Source organism: Athene cunicularia (assembly GCF_003259725.1).
Source record: "Athene cunicularia isolate RWA chromosome 2 unlocalized genomic scaffold, athCun1 chr2_part1, whole genome shotgun sequence".
Lineage (NCBI taxonomy): Eukaryota > Metazoa > Chordata > Aves > Strigiformes > Strigidae > Athene > Athene cunicularia.
The window spans coordinates 9,346,157-9,373,167 of record NW_020799095.1 but is presented as its reverse complement, the minus strand read 5'-3'; the positions used below and the strand labels follow the sequence as shown (position 1 = coordinate 9,373,167).

General features: G+C 37.1%; 1 protein-coding gene across 1 annotated transcript in view; it reads left to right on the top strand.

Moving 5' to 3' along the window:
- The window catches only part of RBMS3 (RNA binding motif single stranded interacting protein 3), a 593,296-nt gene that overhangs the window by 487,957 nt on the left and 78,328 nt on the right, over nucleotides 1-27,011 (top strand). Inside the window, 1 exon segment of the mRNA XM_026842748.1 lies at nucleotides 23,323-23,429. Coding sequence (XP_026698549.1) covers nucleotides 23,323-23,429 — 107 coding nt within the window.

Sequence of the window (27,011 nt, the reverse complement as noted above, 5' to 3'; positions counted from 1 at the left end):
CCATTTGCTCCATGTATGCTTAGTTCCTTCTGCTGCATTTTCCCTGCCTCTGGAGAGATGACACCCACCCTAAGCAGGATTTTCACCCAGTGAGTGTGTATATAAACTTTGTAAAAAACATGATATTACTAGATGTAAAACATAACAGTTGTCCATAGTGAAACCTCATTCATTTGTTTTATTTAGGCAGACTCCAGCAGAAGCAAGTAGCCTCCATCTTTGTAGCATTAAGTGTCACTAAGAGAAATCATCCTGAGAAGCCTCCCCCATGCACTTTGAACTCTTTGATTGTACCTACACTAAGTATTGGGCTGGTGGTCTAAGTGTGTTTATGTTCCACAAATATTTGGTTCTGATTGCACAGAGCAAGGGGAACAACAGCACTGGTTTTACCAGGTCTCTAAAACATGTTTGGAAAAGTGCTAACCTGTCAGTGGGAGCGAGAAATAAGTTGTTCGGTGTTAAGGCTAAATACCGAATGCAGTGAAATATGAGAAATTACTTGAACTGCGGATGGCATGGCACAGTCTTTTATTACAGACTTAACTGTAATGACTCTCTTACAGTTCATTTTGGCAGAGAGATGAGACTCCCCCATGTCCTCCCTCAGAGAGCCAGTGTGCAGATGAGCACACTGAGCATAGTCTAGTATCACAAGTTATAGTAAAATATGCGATAACACAGCGTGCTTGGCTTGAGGTTGGTAGTTTTTCAGCAATAAACATTATTTACTTTGTGCAGTGAACACAAAAGCCTTGGACTGAGTTGTAATGTAGCACTGTGGTAATAGTGATTGATTCACCAGATGTCGTACTGTAGGTAGTGCGTGTTACCTGTATCAGATCAATAAATACTGGGTTAACACACTTACAGGAGGTGGAGTAAACAGTAAGGAATATCCAAGCTTATTATTACATAGACAAGTTTTCTTTTATTTAAGTAGAAAACAAAAAAAAAAATTTACTGGCATGGCTTAAAATGCAAAAGAAAAATAGAGTAGATAGCTATAAGCCTCATTTTTAAAGAAACTCATTTTTTAACTACTTAAGATAAAACAAAACATGACATTTATGGGCTTCAGAGAAATCTGGATCTAGCCCAGCTTCATTGCTCTCTTACAGTTCCCAAATGTATGCTACAAGCACAAATAAACACCTAGGTAGAATTTCTTGGTGTTAACATCTTTGGAAAATTAGCAACCCTGCTGCAGTGTGGTAAGATGTGTCAGTTTAAAGGAGTTAACAAAATAAGAGCAAGAAATGTTTATATGGAATATGTGTTATTTTCAGTTCATTTACGTGCAAATGTGCTATTCAAAGGCTGTATGCATTTCTCATTATATTGTCTCCCTAATTTAGATTTTGTACTCTTTGTGGCATAGACATTATCTTGGTATTTTCCAAGGCAGTATGCACACACCGCTACCACCACTTCTAGTAATAATTAAATAATAATCTACTGAGTCTTTTCTTATTTCTGTGATTCTTACTATTGAGATGTGACACAATTAGTAGCTGAGTGTTGAATCGTTCTGAATGTTGGTGGTGTTAGGATATATGGGCATGGGATTTAAGTCCTTGAATCTGTATGCATACTTTGATTTTGTTGTTTCCAGAGAAACGCAGGGAATGGCAGACAGTTCTTTGTTTAACATTAGAGTTAGTTCCAAAGTGCCAAAAAATTGAAACGCTATTCTGTGAAATGTTTCATAACTTAAAATTTTGTTTCATGAGGTGGGTCAAAACACAATTTCGGTGTTTTCATATCCAATAAACTCTAAAGCACAATATATGTCAGATACATAAACATGAAAAGTTTTAATGAAAACACTGCGAATAACGAAAAGAAATATCTTAGGTGAAAATTGTGAGAAAAAGGACTCACAAAGAAAGTGTCAACAACAGCAATGCTGAACTTCAGCTTCTTTGATCTAATTTTCATTTTGTCACTCAAAGCAGAAGTTGGAGTCAGTTAGATATCTCTAGACAAGGACATGTTACAGAACTCAGAAAGAGTTGACAACCTCTAAAAGAAGTGCTGATTTTTTCCTGTATAAAATTGAGAAGGAAACTTTTAAGTTGAAATAACAAAGAAAACTGAAAACAAGGACAGAAAAAATTTAAAACAAATGGAAAACTTGGTACCAGACAAAAGTGCAGTATTTTATTCTATTCCTAAGTATTTATTTTTCTGTCCAATATGAAGTGATTTCATAACATTTTTTTCCAGAATGAACATTGCAAAAAGTTTCTGCATTATGACCAAGCAGTGAAACCTCAGGTATTTCAGTGGTCCTGAATGTGAGTTTGAACTAACTTTCATTTGGGCTGTAACACCTTTTTGTTGGTCCATCTCTACTGTAAAATGTGCAATCTCTTTATTTTTCAGTGTTGTATGTATCTGGAATACAGAAGTATCTGTAAGTCCCCATCGCAGTTCCCCTGGTCTATTTAAAACTCTATTTGCAGTGACACTACCAGAAAATTGACATAAGTTATACTATTTGTGCATAAAGAACAGTGACAGATATTGTCTTATGTTTCTGTTGTTTCTTGTTTTGTGCTTCAGTAGTAAACGCTTTGTTCGTTCTTTGTAGGGAACCTAATACAATACAATCCCTTGCGTTCCAGTAATTCAGACACATAGTAATACTGAGGGTGATGACAGGATGTTCAGTCCAGTATGCCAGAGTATTATAGGAATAAAATTGTCCATTTATGCCTTTAAAGGGTTTTTTGTTTGTTTGTTTTTCTTTGCATTATTCTGTAAGCAGAATTATAGGGTTATTGAAACATTAAGCTATTTTTAGTCAGCATTTTTACTTTTGATTTATTGAGTGCTGTTAGATTCAAGTCAACCAATTAGATAGTCAAGAAGTGTAATGGAAAGTAAGATGTCACCAAATATGGTTTCATTCAGTGCAACAGGGGAAACTGGATTGGTAGGAAATTGGATCAGAAGATTATCAAGTGAGAGCTGGTACGAAATGTGCTAGAACACAAGGTTGTAAGGATAAAGGAACATTTTGTTAACTTGCTGCGTGATAAAGTACTAAAGAGTCCAGAATCTTCAAATATCTCAGGAGAACTGGAGGAAGGAGCCAGCAGAGAGTAATGAGCTGAATATTTTAATTTTTGGTTTTATGCTTTGAGTTTTGTAAAACATATGCATTTTCATGGTGCTCCAAAATTGGGAAATGTCATTATATCTAGTTCTGCATATATGTTCCGGCTATATCTAAAATGAAGTATTCACATTTTGGAGAGCATGTGCTTTGGAAATGAGGCCAATGCTGGCAAATATTCTGAACTATGTTCTTGATTCCTTGCTTATTCTCAGTCCTGCATTTGCATTCATCCTAAATAAGAAGGAAAGAAATGGCAACTGAGATGAGGAATAGTTAAACTGTTGTACGAGTTACCTTACACACACTTTATTTCTAAAATACAAATTGTAAGAGGAGTAGCAGATGTCATCATGTAAATTCATTCTTCTAACAGTGACTTCAACCAAGTAAAGAAAATATAGTCAAAATTCTGCTTGGTGGATTTGCATAATTGCATGTCTGAAAGACTTAAGTGGTAATAACCATTGTTAAATTACTTTCTAATATGATTTTTTCAAATTCAAGCTCAAGTTTCAACAATTACTAACTGAAGGGAATTAACTAGGCATGACTATTAAAAACAAACACAACCCATTGTTAATGTGATCTTAAAACTGAAATCGTATGATTTTCCTTGTTTAGCTTTGCTGAATTCTTGCTTGTCAACCTTGTCTTATTTAGTTGCTGGGGCCAATGTTCACATGTTTATATTGATCTCCAGAAAAGCCACATATATGCTGATATGAAGATCTGATGAGATCCAGCTTTCAGAAATTAATTTTGGCCACATGTTGTGACAGGGTTGGAAATGAAGATTGACTTGTAGCAATTTTACAACACGGTTACTATTAGCACACTGAATACAAACATGGGACTCTTGTATAGACTAGGTGGGAACACTTTGCGTCATATGGCAGTCCTGTACATCTGAACATATACTTTATTCTATATACCTCCTTAATTTTGAAGTGACTGAAAGATTGCAGAAAACCAGAAGGTAGGCCTAGAGGAAGTAGCTATGCATGATGTCACCATGCCTGAATCATCTATCAGACGCCTGGCACAGTAAATTAGAACACCCTCCCCTGGAGGGGGGGACCCTATATCATTTTCCTCTTTTTGTTTATTACAGTGACACAAGAGAGGGCAAATACCAAGAATGTTTCTACTGGTGCATTGTTGAGAGTCCATTCTTATCATGAGAGTCCATTCTTATAAATGAATGCAGTCCACTGCAAATGATAGTGTTCTGATAGGTCAGAAACCATAGCACTTGCACTATGTATGGACAAATACATCTCCTTCACATCATATGCTAACAAAGGTACCAGATATTGGATTTGGAGAAGAGGGGACCAAGAAGCAGAATACTAATAATGGGAAAAATCAAAACAAAACAAAACAAACTTGAAAAGCACATTTGCAGGAAGATTTTCTTTCTGAAATTTTTTTTCATGCAGAATGTTTAGTTTTCTTTCTAATGGGAGTTTTCTTTTTCTAACTTGCATGAGTGTAGAATAGTCCACACAGACAGTAGAGTAGGATAACTGTAGGCATCCCAGTATGTGGCAAAAAATTGCTTTCTGAGAGCTGGATTCCTTCAGAACCTCAGATCACAAAGGCAAGAACTGTGAGTGCATGTGAGTGCGTGCAAAAGGGGGGAAATCATTGCATATTCTCTTATCAGAATTTATTATTGTTAAAAAGATAATGAGTGGCTAAACACAAAACAGAAGGTGGCAAAAGTTTTAGAAGAAAAAGTGCTGCATTGCGATGGGTGCTCTGCATGGTTCTAAGTAATTATTCTGATCACGTAGCATAGGTTATGTATTTATGAAATATCCCAGGCAGACATGCCAATTGAGTTAAACCCATTAACGATGAAACTTGCAAGAATCCCTACAGCTTCCCATCACTCAATATCAGGCATTAAGATTGAATATAGGCATCAACATAGAAGATTACAGTCTCTGTAGAACCGACACCAGAGAACGGAGACAGGCAAGTCATCATCAGGCTCAGAATCCTTCTGCTCAGAATAATTGCCTATTTGCTCTGCATTCTGGCTCTATTCCTTGGGCTTAGATCTCCTGCACATCTAGTTAGAACTTGCAGAATTAATATCAGGTTTCCTGTCACCTCACTCATTACTTTTGTCAGGGGAATTCAAGAAGGAAAGTCAAAAACATGTTTTTTAGAGGCTATTTCTTAAGGACTTTTCTTTTTTTCTTTTTTGTTTAAATAGAAACCTGTCTGTTAGCATGTCAGGTTATTTCTTTAGACTACACTGGAAAGGACAGCTGAATAAATTGCAATTTTACAATACAGGTATTGTTGCTTGAAGATCATTATTGCGTTATCCTTTCTACCCACAGCCACACCTTCAGAAAAAAGGCACCTTATAATGAAAAAAATAGGTTGAATAGCAGACTGGAAGTGTCCTCTTTAGACTTCTTTCTCAGAAGACTTCTGTTCTGAGTCTTAGAGCATGGGAGCAATGCTTTGAATAATGTATCAATACAAAAACGTGCTTAATTTGTTTAATGTAGTGCTAGGAAATCTCAGTGGACCTTTGTGTAAAGAATGATGATATACAGATAGCATATTGAGAATTTTCACTGGAAAATAAATTATGTCTCACTCCTAGTTGTGTAGGATTCTGTCAAAAATTAAAAAAAAAAAAAAAGCACAACGATCCTTTAAACTTTTAAGTAGTTTTCTTTAGAAAGCTGACCTGCATTTTCATGCATTTATGAATGGAGTCGTGGATGGATATGGAGTGCCATAAGACCAATAAACACATGGTCCCGCTGACTTTAACAGATTTATATTGGCTGAGGAAGACCCAGAAAAGCAGTTTAAATCTTTATGCAGAGGAAATTTGAGTAAATGAATACAATGCCAAAGATACACTCAGAACAATTGCTACTACAACCTGCTTTGTTCCAAAGAGTGTAAAGTCCAGTGTATGTTACTGGACTTTGTCACTGCCACAGAAATTAGTGAGCACACCAGAATACTTACTCACTCTTTCTCTTCCCTCAACATTGAGATTTTTTTTCATCGCTTTATGCATACTCATATATGTCTCTCAAGTTTCAGCCATTATTTCCTCTCTGTGTTATAAAAATGTAAAGGATATAATTTTCATTTCGTAATTATTATCTCTATGATCTGCCTAATTGTTAATTAGCTATTAAATCCTTGTAGCAGAGTAACAATGCCAGCCAATATTTGACAGAAAAAAAACCCCAACATATTCTTATGCTGAGCTGTCTTGTTTTGTCCTCGCTCAACTGTTTTCATGTGGCAGATTTATTTTTTTTTAAACGGTTCACATATGAAAAAAAATTATTAGTTTCCAACATAATTCTGTAACCATCTTGGAGAGAGTGTGTGTGAATCAGTTCAACATGAAAGAGAAATATAAAAATATGGGTTGATTTCGCTTCTCTGCTATCAGTGATCTTGTCTTTGTTGTTGTTTTAAAACATCATTCTGTACATTATTAAACTGAAGGAGCAAAATTTTTCTGGAAAATAGATTTTATATCAGAATTGGAAATGAAATGAAAAGTAATGAGAAAAGAAATTAGGTTAAAAGGCCGGAAAACCCATTAGAAACTGTATGTTTATGTATTATCTAGCAAATCAAATGTCAGGGGAAGACATTTGTGAAATCATTATCAATCATTTAAAACAAAAAGGAAGCAAACAACAGAAGCCTAGATTTTTATGTTTCAGGGGCTAAACCCGGGCTGCTAAATCCATCAATAAAGCAATTACATGGCATTATGCTGATTTTAAAAGATGTTGACCAGTCACAGCTTCCCTTGCCATCACGCTGTCAGCAGCTTTGCTGGAAGACTTTACTCCCCAAACATCGTTTTCTGTTCAGAGGTAGCATGTTGTTGAAGTGAAGGGTTTCACTTCACATGTGGAGGAAAGGAGACCACTGAAATCAGGTTTACCGGACTTGTTAGAGCCGTAGTATGCAAGCTGAACAATGTTGAGAGTAAATGTGGAGTGAGACTTGGGAAGGGACATGGGCATTGTCAACAGGAAACTTGGCTGTACAAAAGAGAATATTAATTGCAAAGCAGCAAAGTGATAACTGCAGGGAAGAAAATGACCATTCTGTTTTCCCTTCAAGTTTGTAATGCAGGCAGTCAGATTTTTGGATGCTATTCTCTAAGGCCTCAGTGCCTTGAACTGTCTCTTTACTTGTGCCTGACTGTTTGGTGTAGGGAAGTGGTAGGAAAATCTCAGAGATTTGTGAAGGTAGGTAAATATTGGATAATCAACTGTACTTTGCTGTTCTTGAAATCTGGCTGCAAAACTTCTTGAAAGTAAATAGGGACAGGTCTATATTTATCTAAATAATTTTTTTTAAGTACAGACTTACTTCTATCTGTCTTCCCAATAACATCATCTTTGGCCTTATATGAAGATGGCAGGGACATGAGCACAACCTGTTAGGTGACATTGTCATCTAGGATATAGGAGTGTGAGCTTGAAATAGCTAAATATTACAGTAAATAATACAGGTTTGTTTGAAGCTTTACTGCACTTTGACTGTTCTGATGTTCTGTATTTGATAACTTGCCACAGATAACTGGTAACATACACATATATAGACATGTATATCTATATATTTTATGTGCAGAGACACGAACGTGCTCAGAGAAATGTATGTAATGTACACTTATAGTGGCATCCGTTCCTTATTATCATTACAAGCTTAATTTTCGTGAGCACTGTAGACTGAGCTGTCTTCTGATGAAGAGTTTTAGTGAGTTGATAGTGTCATTGCAAACTCAGATCGGTGAAAGAGATCCTCCCTGAAATAGAGTGAAGTGGGAAATGAGACTGAGAAAATAGGGCATCTAGGCAGAGCTCTCAGAGAAGGGTTATCTTGTGAATAAATACTGTACAAGAACTCAGGAAATCTGTACTCAGTGACTGTGACACTGAACAACTTGCATTATCCCTGTGCTGCAGCTCATCTCTTTGCGAAACAAGCAAAATACTTCGTTACCTACTGGGAGAATGACTTCATTAGTGCTTGTGAGGTGTTTGCAAATGAAGTCTGTGATAAGCACCACAAAGAACCCCACCTTATTAACTATATAAAAAGTGGCAGCAGAAGTTACCTTGAAGGAGCATGGCATGGCACAGCTTGAGAACTATAAAAGCATGCTTGTACCCTAATGCTGCAACACTAGTACACATTGCATAATGTAAACACAAATAGTTCAGTTAGTATGCGAATCTCCTACATATGAAATTATAAAGCTGGAATAACTCTGTTTATTTTATATGCTATGTAAACACAGTAAAAACTACTGCTATTTAAACACAGTAAAAATATAGTTATTTGAAACGGTCAGCTTAGACGAAACTAGCTTTGGTCCAAGCTGACCATTTCAAATAACTGTATTTTTCTTCTAGTATTGTAAAGCAAGTCTTCCTGGAACAAATGCACAATATTATTCTGGCTTGGCGCAATGGCACCCTAAAAGTAACCATTTGCCCAAATGCACTTTTATCTTTGCATATCCAGGGGCAAAAGCAGTCTGGTACAAACAGCCTTGACTGAGCTCCAGGTCACTGTGATTGCATCTGATGTCACATGTCCTTGTATTTCTGTCCAGGAAATACATTCTGTCCAGGCTGGTTAAAAACCCCGTGCATGTACCATGTAGCCAACCGGTAAGTTTCCAGGAAATCTCATATGATTCTGTTCCACCGAATGCACAATGTGTTAGATACACGTTAATTATATGGTGTATGTCCAAGTAATGCAGTTAGGGGCACCTCAGACAGAGGTGGAGACAAAGAAATCCTACATTTTTCATTTACTGCTCCACCAACATGTCCATGCTGGCCTATTCAGTACTAAGCTTCCTCCACTCTTGGCATGGAGTCTTAGTATCACTGGTTATCTCCAGTATTAGAATTTTTTCCTCAATTCAGAGCTGAGTTTTAGAGGCTCTATCCTCCATACTGGTAATAGCCCAAGAAGTGGAACTGTACTACATAAGAATAACAATATGGCTTTTGTGGCAGCATTTTTAATCATTTGTTGTGGCTCCTTTTAGGATCAACAATCAGCTAGAATCCTGATGCTGAATAAAATCTATGTTTCTGTTATTCCTCAGCACCACTATTAAAGGTATAAATAAATCCCTTTCTACCATGTTCTAGAGTTCCAATCAAGTCTCATAAGGCAGTCCAGTATTCTACTGTTGTGTTAATCTTGTAGCATTATTACTGACATCACTGTGTTGTGGTTCATTATCTGGAGATTTTATGTGCAGATCCTAGCTGAAGTATTTGGAGAATATTTAAAAGTTTGGGTAGTATTCATGCTTTTCTTACTCAGTCTTTACCTTACCCTTCATTTAAACTCCATTTTTCCTCTTCTGATCATCCTCAGGACTGAGGGATTTTTTTCTTCCATCTCTGGTTCCGTACGAGAAAACATTCTAGAAAAGGTTTTCTCCCTCTCACTTCAGTGTTTGTCTCTCATCAGGCTGCAAAGTTTAGTACTGAGCTGGCCTTCTCATGGCAGGAGAAAACCATGAGATCTCTGCTATGTCTGCCACATTCCTCAAAGTAGAAAAGTTGTTGCCCTTTAATTCTTGTTCTACTGTGTTGTCTTCAAGTTTTATTAGCAACATGGAGTAGATTTTGTTCTCTGTCTCCAGGGAAATACTACATTGTAAGCAATAAAGCTGGCAAAAAGAAAAAAAAAGAAAAAAAAAAAAAAAAAAAGGAAACTGAGAGCCAGATTAGCATCTCTGTTAACAGCGAAGTGAAAAATATGATCACGTTTGCAATGGACTCTTACTAAACTAGTGGAATTTGCAACCCAGAGGTCATACACTTAGTCACTGGCAGCAGAATGTTGTCACTCCCTGCTGGCTGATTCATGAAATCATTTGCTCTGAAGAAAATTGCTGCTTCACATCAGCTGGAGACGGCTTTTGTCAGGCCAGACTCTGAGACTGCTGTTTGGTTGTAATCATGCTTTGAATAGAGCTGCAAACAGATTCATCATGGCTGTGTCCACATGCCTGTAAACCAAGGAAGGATCCTGACCAAATGGGAACAAAACCTTAAAGAATGGTTAGATTTTAGTGTCAGAGCCTGTTACTGTTTCTCAGAATGTAATTTATCTGGAAGAGAAGTCCTTGCTTTTTTCATCTTTCATGTAGTCATCTCTAATTTTATCTTTTGTGGCACATAAATGTTGGATCCTCTATAGAGTTTTGAGAAAAGCTTTTAAACCAACTTTGATAATAGAGCCTTGGTATTTTTGTGTAGAGGAGACTCTACAGTTGCCTCAGTTTCATTCATGTTTTGATGCCATACAGTTACTCTGACACCATCCACATCCTTAGTGGATCCTCAGTGCAACAGAACAGGTCTTCAGTATCTGTTTTCAGATAAACCCACAATTTTTATAAACTTCTGCCATTCTGTTTCCTGTAGGCAGTGACATTTAGCCCATCCATTTGCTTTTTCAGTTACGATGTTTTCTTGCTGCAGTCTGTGCTCATGAAGGCCCCTGTTGTCACCCAGAAATGGAGAAAAACATGAGTTGCATTTGCTCTTGTGTGAAGCTAGAACATTTTCAAGGGCAATTCAGAAGCATTCCTCTCCCTTCTCTTCCTGTTTTTCATTTTCTTAAGGTGTTTTTCTTTGCCTGTTTCTCCACCTTTTTTTTTTTTTTCTTTTTCACCTATTCTTCCTTGTAGTGCTTGGCTCACTCCTGTTCTTATTATTCCAGTGTTTTTAACTGTAAGAGTAGAGGATTGATTTTTACTTTGCCAATCTTGGCATTGAAATCATATTCCTTTTGTAATTTTTGGACCCGTGGCAAAGTGGGATCTAGCATGACCTTCATACAACCTCTGAGACAGGTATTGCACAAAGTTAAAGAATAGGCTATCACTTAGTCTGTAATATGAAAGTTTGCTTCCCTGTCTACCCTCAGCTGAGACCTCTGCAATTGAAAATTTCAGAAGGGTTTAGTGTTATCTATTTAATATTCTAAGTTATTGTCTCAGATGGTAATAAAGGATTTTTAAGCTGCAAGGGTTAGAATTTTCCTTATGTCATAGCACATTAGATTTAGTGTTAGTATCATCAACATGTTTTGAAAAGAGCTAAGAAGTATGAGTATGATCTTCCATTGTCTTAGGAAAAGATTATAATTTCACTTTTTTGTTCTCCATGGATAAAATGCCATCATAAATAGGTGACTTACTGGAAAATTCCCAGTGAAACCACTGTGTAGTTTTCTGTCGTGGAAATCACAGGTACAATTGTGCCTTGAAGGCAGAGACTTCCTCTAAGCTGAGTACTGGCAGGAGCTCCAGGTGGTGGTATGCTTCAGGGGCTTGCTTTCTTCTTGCCCTTCAAGGAAATGGGAGCCACTTTTTTTTTCAATCATTTTTCCTAAGGCCCTTTCTTCCTTTCCTGGCACATACGTTCCAATGCCCCATTTGCACCGTACCTGCAGTTTCTTGGTGAGGGGAGCAGTGATGTTCAGTTCTGTAGCACCCAGAAAAGCCTGTCTTGCAGACTCAGGGCTTGGAAGTTTCTGCAAGGAGCAGCCGATGCACCGACTTGGAGCTGCAAGGGGTTTTGGTGTGTCCCGTGAGTGCTGCATAGTCAGCAGTCCATGTTCTGAGCTGCTGCTCACCCCTTCTGCCGGGGAGAAAAAGGGAAGGGGTATCAGAATCCTTACTTATGTGATGTTTCTGAAGTATTCCCTCCCTCCCTTTGGGCCTGTTTACAGGAGAAGGTGGTAGAGCATGCAGTGAGGTTTTGTGGTACACAGTAATTATCCTGTCCAAGGTGTTTAGCGTGATTTGGATATTCTCTACCACAGCGAAATGAACTCCTGCCTTTAAGCATCAGTCAGTCACCATTTTGTAAATGCTTTCTGCTGTGTAACCTATACCCGGCCATGGTTCTGACACAGTCAGGGTCAAATCCACTTTTTAAAGGTGTTCCTGCATTTAAGTGAGGAAGCTGGTGATGCTGTGTGTTAGCTTCTAGCAAACTCGCTCATTTTAGGTCATACACATTATGTCTTTCAGTGAATGCAGAAGAATAAAATGAAAGAAAGGCAATAACAATAAAAAGAATTTTCCCTTCAGCTTTTTCTTCTTTCTCACAGTAGTGGCAAAATTATATTGCTCAGCTATGTTTTAGATTATAAGTCGTTGGAGTTTTTGCTGCTGTACCCAGTAGTTGTTGGAATGTGTGTTAATTAGAATGGATTTAAATAAAAGGATTTTCATTAGGCAGTCTGAGAATAAAAAAAATCTGAACATTTCTGAATATTTTTAAACTGTTAAACAGATTGATAGCTGGCTAAAAATTGGGTTTATATATTCATTTACACAGGAATATTTCAGGCATCCACAGTAATCGGGGCTTTTAGGAATATGCTATTTTAGCTCTGATATCAAGGTCATGCTTTGACCAGGCACAAGGCATCTTTACCCCAACCAAATCTTTTTTCCTATTGTAAGAATTTTCTACTGCTACTCTATAACAGGCTATGAGTAGAGCTGCAAATAATGTTAGCATGAGATATATGGCCACCTTTTCACTGCAGTGACCATTCACAAAGACACAACAGATGTGTCTTCCCTGGCAATCAGTAAACAGAATGTAGTATTTAAACATGTACATCTGAATCAAATAAGCTAATGGTCATAACTGAAGCATTTTTTCCTCACGCTGTTTAACACTGGGTTGTATAAGCTTTTCTGTACATTAATGGTATACATATGTTGGAGTGTGAGCAGCGAATGCCAAGACTCAACCTTAATTAGTAAAAAATAAATGTCTGTGTACAGCAATTATCATTATGCTGGTGGAAAGAAATCATTGTATTGACATAAGACATTTGGCCAGGTTTCCTTGTTTATATTGAAAACATATGTTTGAAAAGAATTTTCTTTTCTCTAGTGTTAGTTCTAACAGTGTCACAAAGATAAGGAATAATGTGATGGTACTGTTCTGTTCTATATAAATAAATACTAAATAAAATGTAATAAATAATTTAATAAAACTAAATTTTAAATATATTAATTCCACGCTAAATAATAAATACTTAAACAGCTACATGAAATAACTTTGTATTAGCAGAGCCAGAATTAATTCTTTATACTGCATAAATTCCAATCATTTTGTCTCTGGGCAGTTAGTGCAAGTAAGTATTTCTTAGTGGGCTAATAGCAAAGTCTCTGTGATCAATAATATTAGTTTATGAGAATAGTTAAAAATAGATTTTATAGCAGAAGTGCAGAGCTATTGTTTTGAGAAGCAGCTTCGGATAAAAGCTTTGCATTTGCTCTTTCCTCCTGAGACTACTAAATAGAACTCTAAAAAGTGAAATGGGTGACCACAGAAGCAAGTAGGGTCACCCATTACCAGGGATTCATTTTATTTCCATTAGAGGGGAACTAGAAAGCATCTCACACTATTTGTACCTGATTTTCCATTATAAATTACGGTACATGAGATCATTTAAAAATCGCTGAGCCTTTCAGATGAAGCTGACTCTGTGCTGTTCCTTAATAATTGAACAGTAAGAAATACAAGATCTCCATTTTCATCCAAACAAAATAACTTCTGAGATTATGGAAGAGGGCAAAAAGATATATAAAGTACAATCTTCCTGAAAGCTCATAGGGCAGTCTCAGATGGGGATTTAAAGAGTGGGTTTGGGTTCACATTTCGAGGGTGAGGTTTTTTCAATTGACTTCTACCTGCAGCTTGGAGTTCTGGGAGCACACGTTCAGCTGGTGTACGTTGGTGCAGGAGCATTCAAGTGTGTATTGGGTCTGGCTGAGATGGAGTTAATTTTCCCGTAGCAGCCCCTCACAGTGCTGTGCTTTGTATTGGTAGCTAGGAAGGTGGTGATAACACACCAGTGTTTTGGCTACTGCTGAGCAGTGCTCACACAGCATCAGGGCTGTCCCTCCAACATTCTCCCCTCATCAGCAGGCTGAGGGGTGGGCAAGATCCTGGGAGGGGACATAGCCAGGACAGCTGAGCCAAACCGACCAAAGAGATATTCCACACCATGTGACATCTGCTCTGCGATAAAAGCTAAGAGAAAGGAGGAGGAGGGGAAGCGTTTGTTATGATGTTTGTCTTCTGGAGCAACTGCTGTTGTACTGAAGCCCCACTTCCCTGGAAGTGGCTGGACATCACCTGCTGATGGGAAGTAGAGAATAATCTTTTGTTTTCCTTTGCTTCCGCATGTGGCCTTTGCCTTTGCTTTATTAAGCTGCCTTTATATGACCCATGACATTTTTTCCATTTTATTTTCTCCCCTACTCTCCCCCTGCTGAGGAGGGGAGTGATAGAGCAGCTTGGTGGGCACCTGGCATCAAGCCACCACAAAGTGGTTCACCAGTATGAAATAAATGCCCTAAAGTCACAGTGCTACTTGTTTAAAAACATGAAACAACTCAGACCTCTCCTCTAGTTCACTTCTGCAACATATGAACTTTCAGCTTTAATGTTTCTGAGGGGAAACACAGTAAGGCAGCAGACTCTGACTGTGTATCTTTGCTGAAAACTGGTTCCTGATGACAGGCTAGCAGTTGTATTGACTTTCTTTATATGTTTTTACTAATAAGAAGGGATTGCATCTTTAAGTTTAAAGACCCAGTAAAACACTAGCACCTGTAATTTTTGAGTGGTGGCACTGAAGCAAAAAATGCTGGGAGAAAAAACAAAGTTCGTAAGAGAGACTCCAGTATAACTATTGTCATGTTTACTTCCAGTTCAAGTCATAGGCTAGGAGCCTGTGCCACAACACGTTGAAGGTATTGAAAGTGTTCTCATCAACTTCACTGGATCTTGGGTTGGATATTATTCACCTCCTAGCTCCTTGTCACACATGGCAAAAGCATGTGCCTTGTGTAGCAAGTCATGATCTAGGAATGAAAAACAGTAAAATGTTTAAAAAGGTTTTCAGGAATATTTTTTAAGTTTGACATTTTTGTCATTTCACCTAGAGGAATCAACCACTGCCCAAACATGTATAGTCTAATGAGCCTCTGAAGCAATAAAACAATGGTACAAAAATGGTAAAAGCAACCCGATTTTTTTCTTCTTTTTTTTCTTTTTTAAATCATAGAAGTCAGAATCCTAGACAGTAATTAGCATTTACAAAATCTGTACTAAAGCATAAAGAATATTTTTTGTTGTTGTTCTTTGAAAACTGTTCACACTTAGCAGCTATTGTCAACAGGGCAAAATTCTTGATAGGAAACCATTGCATTATCATATCTTTATTTTACTAATTACTTCCATAGTTTCTAGAAGAGCTATGTAGGCTCTTTTCTTCAGTGTCTTGCTTAGTTACTCCAGAATGAGAGAAATACAAGGAAGCTGTGGCATGTAAATTCCGCACAACAATTCTTCAAACATGGAAAGGTTTCTTAAGCATTGGTTTCTTAAGCATTTTAAGCATTTTAAGCATTGGTTTCTTAAGCATTTCTTAAGCATTGGTTTCTTAAGCATTCACTTTTTAACAGTGCTGATTGAGCAAGTGTGAGGCTTTGCTTATTTAACAACAAAAAAAAGCCATTTTATATCTGTTTCAATATTTCTTTATTATCTATCTCACAGGTAATATGGTGTCTTGTAACCAATACTCCTCTTCAAAATGTGATACTGTCTCAATTTTTGGTACGTGGCTTTTCCAGTAAGGCAGGGATGGAAGGGAGTCTACCAGAGTGGTTTTTGGAAAAGGAACTAACCCAGGCAAATTCTAATTTTGTAATACAAATTCTAATTTTGTAAACAGAATCTGCACATTGAAATGATGTCTCCCAAATTTCAGCTGGTTATATGTCCCGTCCAAAAGTCATGGAAAACACAGGTCTAAGCATAGGTGCATAGAATCATTTCTGGAAAACTGATGCACATACTTAGTTTGGTTGCACAGTCGTTTGATAAAAGGACCTCTTTTTCTGTAAAGGCTCTTGGAGAAATTTAAAAGCTGCAAAACAAATCACTCCTCAAAGACCCCAGTTCCTTTTCATCCACTAGTTAAAGGTTGCTAAGAGCTGTCATCGCACTGGGCGCAAAGGATAAACTACAGCTGGTATTTTTCAGCGTTACAACAGGGACCTCCAATAGGGCAGAACTTTGCTGTATCATCAAATTTGAAGAAGCTACTTTCTCTAGCAAAACTCACAGGCCTGACTCTGCTCTTGCTCACAGTTACCTCAGATTTAAATGTGGCTTCAGTAGAGTGGCTTTGGATTCACTGACAGTCTCTCTCTCCAACTTCTGGGAGCTCTGAATCAGGCAGGCCTTTTGTTTAAAATAAAGGCAGACTCCAACATTAAAGTGCAGTGTATTATTTAATTAGTTATTAGTTAATAAAGTTAATTAATGGAATGCTTAATTCTGTTTTGGATTTGCTCCTCATCCATTCACGCTCTCTAATGGAGACCAGTACTAGAGTTGGTTGAGAAATGGGAGTTTGTTAAAATAAAAATATACCATCATATTGTAACATTTCAGCACTGTTTTAATACTGCATTCCAGCTTTGCTATTTTAATTGATTTTATTTAAGTTTCAATACCATATTGAAGCATCTGTTTTTTTGATACATTATCTCCATAAAATAATGTATCGAGTTATAACAGTTTCTCCTCACCAGCAGCGTTGGAACAGAGCATTTTAATAGTCCTGAATCAGGCACTCTCAATCTGCTCTTCTGTTGAAAATATAGAAACTAAAATAGTTTTTAAACAAAAACAAACTTTAGAATGAATGTTGCCGTTTCTCATGGAAAGAAGACTCTAGTTTCTGATCTGCTCTAACAAATCTTTGTGAGGCCTTCTGCAACAATATGACCAAGTATAACTTTTCTATGTAGTAAATAGAGTGTTTGCATCGATTACAAGATCTGGACCACAGTTCACAGTTAGCATGCTTTTTTTCCAGCGTATGCATACACTTAGCTGTTCTACCTGTTCCAAGTAATTTCTGTTTCACAGAATCGAAGCACTAACTTTATGCTTGACACACTATTTCTCCTCTGGGATTTATTTTCCTTTTCTTATATATTTTTGCTCTTTAGAAATAATTATTATACAAAAAGATGAAAGGATTACTTCCCATTTCTTAAGACAAAGAGTTGAACTAGAGATAATTACTTAAGCTATAATAGAGTTTATCAAAAGTAAATCACTTTTTTTCTTACTAGCCAAACAGATGTATGCTTATTAATTGTTGCTTTGGGGTACTTTTCTGTTATGTAAAGCTGTTTACTCAATTTCTATAATTATATTGTGAAAGTGGTGCATTGTAGAAACTAAAATACAATGTTAACTCATTGTTTTGCTTTCATAATCAGCTCTACAATTCCACTGCACATCATGTAGTTAAATTTAACTGTAAACCTACTGGACAAATATGCTGTATATTGCTTGACCTGTGTAAAAGCACCGACTTTTGCAAAAACACATTTGAACATGTAATAGTGTGCTTTCCTTATACTTCTCTGTATATATGTTAGGGTCTGCCCTGTGACATCACATCCAGTATTGTAGGCTTCTGGGAAACAATTCATTACTCTGTCCTTCAGCAAGTCAAGAGATCCATGTGGGATAGGATGATGTGTTTATTTGTTTCATTATTTATGGTTTCCTTACTTAACTAATGCTTTGTTCTTACATGTCTGTTTGTGTCACGTGTCATCTTTTGTAATTCTTCATCTTCATTTTCCAAGAGCAAAGTAGCTATGGTTGTGTTTTCTAATCTTCCTTGAAGTTCGGTTTGTGTTTTTTTTTTTAATTTCTGACTTTAGGATGAATAAGTATTGTGTGACAGAAACTTTGTAGAAGCCAGTGGACTCACTAGAGAGTCACTCTGTTGATGGGGTCCTGAAACTTTTACAGTCTTAAAGCTTACAACACCAAATTAATTTTGTAAATAAAATCTGTGGATTCTGTAAAGATTGTAGTCCTGCTGGGTACATCCATCTGAGCCCCAGTATAAAATCAGAACTTTAACTTGCTCTGTCCTGCCTTGCTTCTAGAGCTTTTGTATTTCTCATGTCTCCTTCTGAAATACTGTATGAGTAAACAGGTCTGCATACTAAGTGGCTTTGATGTTACCAGAGGGTGACGTTTTTCTTAAAGACTGAAAATGATTGATCTCTGGCAGACAAAGGGGTTTGTTTGTGCATGGATATATCAATCAGATATTCTATGTGAATTCTACATGAAAATGTTATCAGAATACTTAAAATTTGGAAGGGAGTTAAGAAGGAAGATAGTTATCAAAGCTTGATCAGTTTGGATGCTTGGTGTAGTTGTGAACTCAATTATTGCTCTGCTCTATTTTTTATTATTATGGAGGATTTGCCAAGGCTGAAAAATAAATTAGTCCCAATTTCTCATAAAAACATGCTTTGAAAAAGATCATTGACTGTACACCAACCATTCATTGCTATACCGATGACTTTCTCCTAACTTCACATTAACAAAATTTATTTAAAGACCCACACAAATGTTCATAATGCACTTGTTGCTAGGCTGTCTAGTGAAAAAGTTACTTTAATTTTTGCACAAGATGAGAAGAGATTAAACTCTTCCTGACATGCTGAAACATATTCATAGTGAAAACAGTTAAAATACATAAATATATTCTTGTTATTACATATATATATATATATATATGTGTGTGTGTAATTCTTGCCATTGCTGGACAGACGATGCTGCATGTTCGAATTGGAAGTTGTGGAGGACAAGCTTTTCTCAGTAACTCTTAAGACAGAAAAAGTTTCAGAGCACCTGAAATATTGGAAAAGATTTACGGAATGCAAATGACAGCTTTCATCTTACTTTATGAAGCACATGCTCATGAATATATACATTTTTGCATATGTAGAAGCTCAAGCGTATCTGCCTTCTGATAAATGAAAGAATAAGGAAATTATGTATTCAGAACTAGTTAGAAGTTTGCGCTTTTTTTGTTGAATTCTCCAATTTAATTGAAGTTGCTTTCCTGAGATGGAACATTTCTAAGAGGCTGCCAGATTTGAGAAGTGGGCACTGTTTTCCCCATCTCCTTCCATCTAAAGGTTTTGTCCTGTTTTAAACACCAGTGTTACTTTTGGTGATATTAACAGCCTTTTGGCAGTTCAGTGTTGTCTGTCTGCACAGTCTGTCCATCTAAAGTAGCAGAGCATGAGAAGCTGATCTCCTAAGGGAACTCCAACAATATCGACAGGCTTGACTGACATAAAACCAGTCTCTCTCTTTCACCTCCCCTGAACTCTTAGAGTAAATTCAGGGCCTGATTGAAGGGAGATAGGGCTTTAGCCATTGACTTCCATGGGAACAGAATTTGAACACTAGCAGCTACTGCTCTCTCCTAAAGCAGTCCTGAATATCTTGGCAAATGCTGTTTAGAAGCACTATCAATTTGATCCCACTTCCTTCTCAGGACTGAAAGCCAAGTTCAGGGCTATTTATGTCTTACTAACTGGAGCAGGCTTTGGAAGGGAACTACAGCAAGCATTTAAATCTCCGCGAAAAATGGGTTATAGCTTAATGAACCTTTTTCAGGTTAAAGCTGTTATTTATTCTTGATATTTGTATTTATTACTGTCAGGTAAAAGTCAAAGAAAGAGCAGTGCCTTCTATCTTGAAGAGTTTATCAGGATGGAATAGCCTGAAATTTGTCTCAAGTGAATCAATTCTCTCTTTTCTGACAGGAAAATACCAACAGTAGATTTTCCAGATATGCTTCAAAATACCACACATGCTCAAAACTTTGAGGATGTCAAGAACCATACAAAAAGATGTGCTTATCAGTTCAAAATATGAACATCTACAGATATCCAAATTACATTTTCCATTAAGTCAGCAATACAAAAGGTGAGAGAAGAGGCAGGGACACAGACATTTATTTTCACTGTGTTCATACAGATGAAAAGGAGAAAAGTAAAAAAAATCAATCCATAAATTGAACAATGTCTGTCTGGAATGAAAGAGGGCAAAAGCAGAATAAGTCTAGAAGGTTCCCCTTTTTCCTTCTTCCCCTTTTGAAATATTTGGGGGTAAAATATCCCACTTCTGCTGCAGTCCTTTGATATTAGTCATGTAAGCTTGATATTGTTTGAATAGTTCGTAGATATTTTCTTTTTGAAAATAATTTTCTTTTTTCTTACTGAACCACAGTACCTAATTGTGATTTTTTTCTTGTTTGAAGTATATTTATTATTTTTCAAGCACTTCTGACATTTCATGAGACCATTAAATAAGAATTTATTTAGAAATAGCTTTGCTGATATAGTGGAATAAGATATGCTCTTTATGGTATTTTCTGTTATGCATTTGATCAGTAGGAATCATGTCAAATAATGTAGGAATAATGTCAAATATTAGGAAGGTCAAATATTAGTAGGAATAATGTCAAAATATTCATGTGCATCTGATCTTGCCTAGAGAACCTTTCTTACAAGAGTTTTCAAGAGGGCTGAAGTAAACCAGAAATTTGAATTCTTCTGTGTACTTAGAGCAACATGTTTGAACTCCTAAGACTCTGTTACACTCTACCTTATGTCCTGAAAGAAGAGAGATTATTAATTTGATTTCTTTATATTTTGAGGTTGGTTACCATAGTCCTTTCCAGGTGTAAACCATTAAGACCTACACCACTTCAGAGCTAATAAGATAATCTTCTATCTTGCTGAATGCAATATGCTACATGCCTGTGTTTTTCAAAAAAGCACAAACAACCCAAAGCCATGTTATCTGGACTCTGTCTTCCTGTCAGAACATTTTCTTTTGATCTTTTAGATCGACTTTTTCCCCAGAATTCCTGAGTTTGCTTTAGAGGAGTATAACCTCCTACGCAGAAACTTTCCTGTGAAGGGCATGGTATCAGTGTCCTTTTCCGTCTTCTTCCCTACCTCTTGAAAAGTCTCTACAATGTTTTTCATGTTTTTTTTCTAGATGGGTGTGTGCATGTGTGTGTGTTAAAGTTGTTTGGCAGTTCTGTTCAACCTCTGTCAACTTTAGGAAGCTCCAGGTTAACTAATAAGAGGTTGTCAGATGGTAATGCTGGATATTGGGAATTCCAGAAATGGCAACAGCTTCCTATTTGTGGTTGACTATAATATAGAGAGGATATGTAGTAAACCATATGATTTCCTAGCTTGCTCAGCCACATCATAGTCTATGGGCTAATACCACATGTGTACATTAAAAGATGATCACAGCATGTGTAAATATCCAATGTGCAGATTGTTTTTACATGCTCCTCCTAATGGTATCTTATGTTGCTTGATAGTTATTAAGTGCTTAAAACAAAAAGCTTTGGAAGCTTCAGATGTGATGTTTAATAGGTCTTTCTCTAACACTGGTTTAGCACCTGCCCCTCCCTCACAGTCACATCAAAGCGAATTGTAAGTAACCACTCTGAAATCATGCAGCATTGCACTGTGGAGTAAAACTGGTGAAAGTGCAGGGCAATCAGCCCTGTAAAATCTCTCCATCTGCAGAGAGAATCTCCATAGCCACCTGGATGCTTTTAAACCTTCATTATTTTAAATTTAAAATGGTTGGCTGAGCATTGCTTCTACCAAAATCTGATACAATAATCGAAGTCAGAGGTGGGGAAGGACCTCTGGGGTCACGCAGTTGAGCTTTCTGCCAATAATAGATTGTTCCCTGCAGTTCAGTTTCTAGTGACCTTGGAAATTACTAGCCTGGTAAAATGGTAATGAAAAAACAAAGCTGTTAAATCTTCAGAAGTCGCCAAAGTGATGCTGTCCCAATGAGAAACTGGTTTTGACGTTAAGATTCTCTATGTGCATTGCTTCTTTGGTTGCAGTTTTCAAGGGATCACAGTTTTAATCTATACTTTCTGACCCATTTTGAGCTGGCTGTAACTAAGAGGTTGGGGGAGGTGAGCTTCTTTTAATAGTATATGAACTTATCCTTTAACCAAATCATAATTTTTATTACAAATAAATAAGTCATCAACTTGGCTAACCCCTCCCTATTGCAACATTTCCTTTGTGTTCCTGCACTGTTACTCTTTCAACGTTACTAGCCTCCCAGAAACAGGAAATGAGGAGGAAAAAGCAGATTATTTATTTTCCATTAAACCCCCTAGTTAATTAATTAGAGCCTCTATTTGTCATGCCTGGGAACCCAAAATTCCTGAAAAGATTCAGATGTGACACATTATTTTTAGATTTCCTTCAACCTAGCCAATATTGGTTTAGTCCTCTGTTGATACAGGCAATAAAGGACAATCCTGATACACAACTAAAGAAGTGTGTAGAATTTGGCCCCTCTTTTAAAAAGGAGGCAGCAAGAGCAAGCTCCCACTGGCAAGCTAATTACAGTTTTAGCTGAGAAGTATTTTAGGAGGCTGTTAAAAGCTGGGTAGATGGGAAAAGATCCCAAGACACAAAGTTCCCTTCCTGTTGTACCCATTTGATGTGTGGTAATTTCTTCACTAGGGGGCTCTATTGTGAGCTGCCTTTTGGGGTGTGTTGCTCTGTGAATATCTTTTCTTCCTGGGGCTCCTGCCCCCTGACTATTGTATTCACACACACCAGATCTCAGTTGGAGAGGAAGGAGTTTTTCTCAGCTGCCAACTTGCTTAAAAGAGGAGTTAAGAGGAAAAGAAAGCTAATTGGACTGTGCTTGGCAAATGTCTTTATTTTATTCTGTTTATTCAGATTTTTAAAGGATTGGGTGCTGAGAAACACAGAAATAGTGAGAACACTTATTCCTTAAACAGATTCTTGCAAAGTTCTTACAATAAAAACAGAAATCTGCTTTAGTAAAGCAGTGTTTATCCTTGCACTAATGCTGGTCATGAATACGTGTCTAACTTAGCTGGAACTAATGCCTGACTCTACTATTCCACTACAGCAACTTAACATTCTGCGTAGGCTGATTATTTTTTCAACAATATTTGCTAAATTCTTTTAAAGGCTGCCAGTATATATTTTTTGAAGCTTAGTTAATAAGAACAGCTGCCAGTGGAGTCAAGGCTAAAAGAGGCAAAAAATATCTGCAGAAGGCAAGATTTTACTTCAAAAGATCAGTATGACAAAGCACTACTGTTGCTGGTATAATCACTTTCTTTGGGGGGGATGCTAATATAGACTGGGTTTCTTGTCTTCACAGCCCCCACTGAGCCTTTGCTGTGCAAATTTGCTGATGGAGGGCAAAAGAAGCGCCAGAATCAAAGCAAATACACACAGAATGGAAGGCCGTGGCCCAGAGAAGGAGAGGTAAGTGCCACACGGCAATTATTTTCCTGGGGTTTGGCAGAAGTCAGCTGCAGACCTGGAGGTCTACCTTTCAGGGCTATGAAGAAATCAGATTGTGCACAAAATACAATAGTTTCACACAGAAAAAAAAGCATATAAGCAGGGGAGAGAGGGAGGTTTATAATAATCTGCAGAATGTAAAGTTACAGGAAAAGCAAATTTCAGAGCTTGGTGTGGAACTGTGCTCAGCCTGGTCCCACTGCGAGTGCTCTGTCTGCAGCCAGACTTGAGCCCAGTATTCTCTTTTTGGTGTGCCATCAGCATCTGTGGTGTGCCTTTCATAAACCCCATATCAATTTACACTTAAGCAACTCAACAATATTATCTCCTCCATATTCATCGTTGGGAAATAGGTGGGTTGTTACAAAAAGGAAAGATGCCCTTGCATATCCATATGTATGGTCCATGTAAAAGTTTTCTAAAAGCTTATCAGAGCTGGGCTCTTCATTCTGTCCAAGACAAAACAGTTTACAGTAGCCTCAGCTCCATCATGTGTACAAAGTCAAAAAAAAAAAAAAATCTAACAGTTGCTTTCTGCTCTGCTGCAAATAGTCTTTTCCTGGAGTTTCCTTTCTGTGTACTTGTACATGAAGTGACTCCAAATGTGCGTGACATAAGAAAGGAATTCATTTGACTTTTCAAGAGTTTGTTTACTCTTCTTGAACGTTATTATAGGATAAAGACACTTGGATAAATGAGAGAGATCTGCTCATAATACCTTCTCATGCATGATTATAGCTATGAAGGCTGAATGACTTACAAGTATTTCTATCCTAAACACCTATTCTTTGTGTTTAGGGTTTAGACTTCAAGGGAAAAAAAAAAAAAAAAAAAAAAAAAAAAAAAAGTATGTTGCTCAATTGTGACCCACTAGAATACAACTTGGTGGTTTGTTTTTTTTTTTTTTCTTTTTGGTTGGGTTTTTTTGGGGGGTGGTTTGATTTTGCTATATTTACTTCAATTTTACAAAACAGATAAACAAGAAAACTATCGGTATTTCTAAGTTATGTGTTTCTAGAGAGTTTCTGCTTTTTTTGTAACTACTTGATTTTGCTAGATTATACTTTTTGGACGATTAGCTTATGACATATATACTCCCGTACAATTGGTGAGCTCCTAAAACAAACAGAAAGGCCTCTTGAAAGCATAGAAATTTCTCCCTCCAGCAAGGTGGTTGTTCCAACAGCAATGCTCCAAAATATTTTTAGCTTTGTGGGCTGAAAGTGCCAGTGTGGCAGCCACATTTGCTACAAGAGAATATAGAAGTCTCCAAAGGTTCATTGCAGTCTCTCATGTTGTATGTCTCAAAAAATAGAGATGTCTTCACAGGAGCCATTATGGTTTGTCATGTCATCTATAGAGCTTGAAAAACTAAGGTCTGTATATAGGAGGTACTAATAAAGCCTCAATAAGGTCAACAATCCATATTTTAAAGACCTCTAAATCCCTGTTTAAATAGTGAATGCCATCACAGCTATTATCTCCAGTGTTCTGTACTTCCTTCAGTTCAAATCAATAAACAAGAGAACATAAAGTTAAAGCCAACAAGCCACTATTATGCCTATGGCTTCAGGGTATCAGCTTATTACATCATATGTAGTTCATTTGCTGTTAGTGGAGTGGCTCATATTAAGCACGGTGATATCTCCATGACCTAAAGGCAGGGTGTAGCTGGTGTGTTTATAGTATCAACATTTAAAAATAAGTTTTCAGGGCTGGGAGACATTCCTTATTGTTGTTCACAGTCAGCTACAGAGCTGTTGTTGTGGTATAATCTACAAATGTGGAAAGGTTGTAAAGATGCAAACTCAGAAATATTTCAGACTAGGAATGTGCTCTGGTTTTTTAGATTTTCTTAGATATTCTCTCTTTGCTAACATCTGGTTAATACCTTGCTGCACATTGGATATTTACTACTCAAAGCATCAAAGACAAGAATGCATGTTCTCTTTTAGGGTCACTCATTTATTGGATTTCTTCCCTATCATTGTTAATTTTCTTTTTTCCAATGTAAAATCCGTCTGTGTAATTACTCATATATTTTATATGCAATAGGATTTTTCTAATGATCTTACTCTAAGCACGATATACCATTCTGTTGTTCTCTGTATGGCAGCACTCAGGTAACTTTCCTACAACTCCTGTCATCTTTAATTTCTTCAAAAAAGAACAGGCAGTGAGTAGTGAGAAATAATTGATGTATGACAAGTGTCATAGTTCTGATTACAGATGGGATCTGGAAATATTCCCCACACCTCTGCTTTTTCTTTGTTCTTTCCCCGAAGAAAAGCACTGAAATAGTGTCCAAGAGATTACTTGCTCAGTATGTCTAACCTGGCCAAGTGCTGTGGTATCTAGACCAAGATGTATTTTGGCTATTGTTCAGATAAGCCTTTTGCATTCTTGAGTACTTGAGTGAAGGGCATTTCTAAAACTGAGGTTTAACTAGCATTAACACTGAGCATGTGTGAGGATTGCTGTCGATCCCAGAGAAATGACACTAATGGTTCTACACTGGCCTCGAATTAGAGTATGCAAAGCAGAGACATACGGTTGTGCCCAATACTCTGCTGTAGGGGGGAAATGTCAGGAGATTCATTGGGGAGGAGGACATTTGCTGCAGCGTTACCTCTCTGGCCGTGCTGTTCTCAGAGGTTTTGTTCTCTTTTATGGAGAGCTTCTGGGGAATTTTAAGAGAAGATTACTTTTTTTGGTAAAGTTTTCAGACCATACTACAAAATGTCATAGCAAATCTTATTCCTACCATACATTTTTGTAGATTACTTCATAAACATATAGAAATGTTTTAGTTGACCTTTTAAAGTCAAGTCTTTAGGAATACACTGACTTTCTCTAGGGCTTTTTTTTTTTTTTGGGGGTTTCTCCTTTCCTCCTTTCTCCTTTGTTTTCTTTCAAGATCAGTTGATGAAATGTCTAAAGAATTAAACATGTTTTTAATTCTTTCTTGAAAAAATAAGATGACCTAGTAGTTTAGGAATGTTGCTTTTGTTAACATTTTCTCTTTTTATCTGCTACTCATTAGAATTTTGTCTAATGAAAACAGTAATTTACAGAGAAAAACATACAGTAGGTATTTTGAGAGACTTCCCAATTTTTTTGTAAAGTCAATGAAGGGCTGAAACAGTTGACCCTGGTGCCAGTTGTCCTTTCTTTACTAGCAGCAGGCATTTAGAAATTATTAGTAGATCTGTGCCAGGCCCATTTATAACTCAGACATAGATTTCTTTTTAAGCTTCCAAGGACATAGGTACTACCTACTTGTGTTTCATAATCCTCGGTGTCTAGGGCTGATGTATTTTATGCCTAGACAAATAATTATCTTCTTTTCTGTGGGAGACAATTCCCAGGCCTGTCCAGATATGCAGTAGTACCCTCATATGCAAGCCACACGCAAAAACATATACTATATATTTAGTGTGCGTGTTAAGTTAGACATTGGTTAGTATTTTGCATGCTTATTTTCAGTGGAAGCTTAGTTTAACAAAAAGAGGAATTAAACCTGAAGAGAAGCCTACACACCGG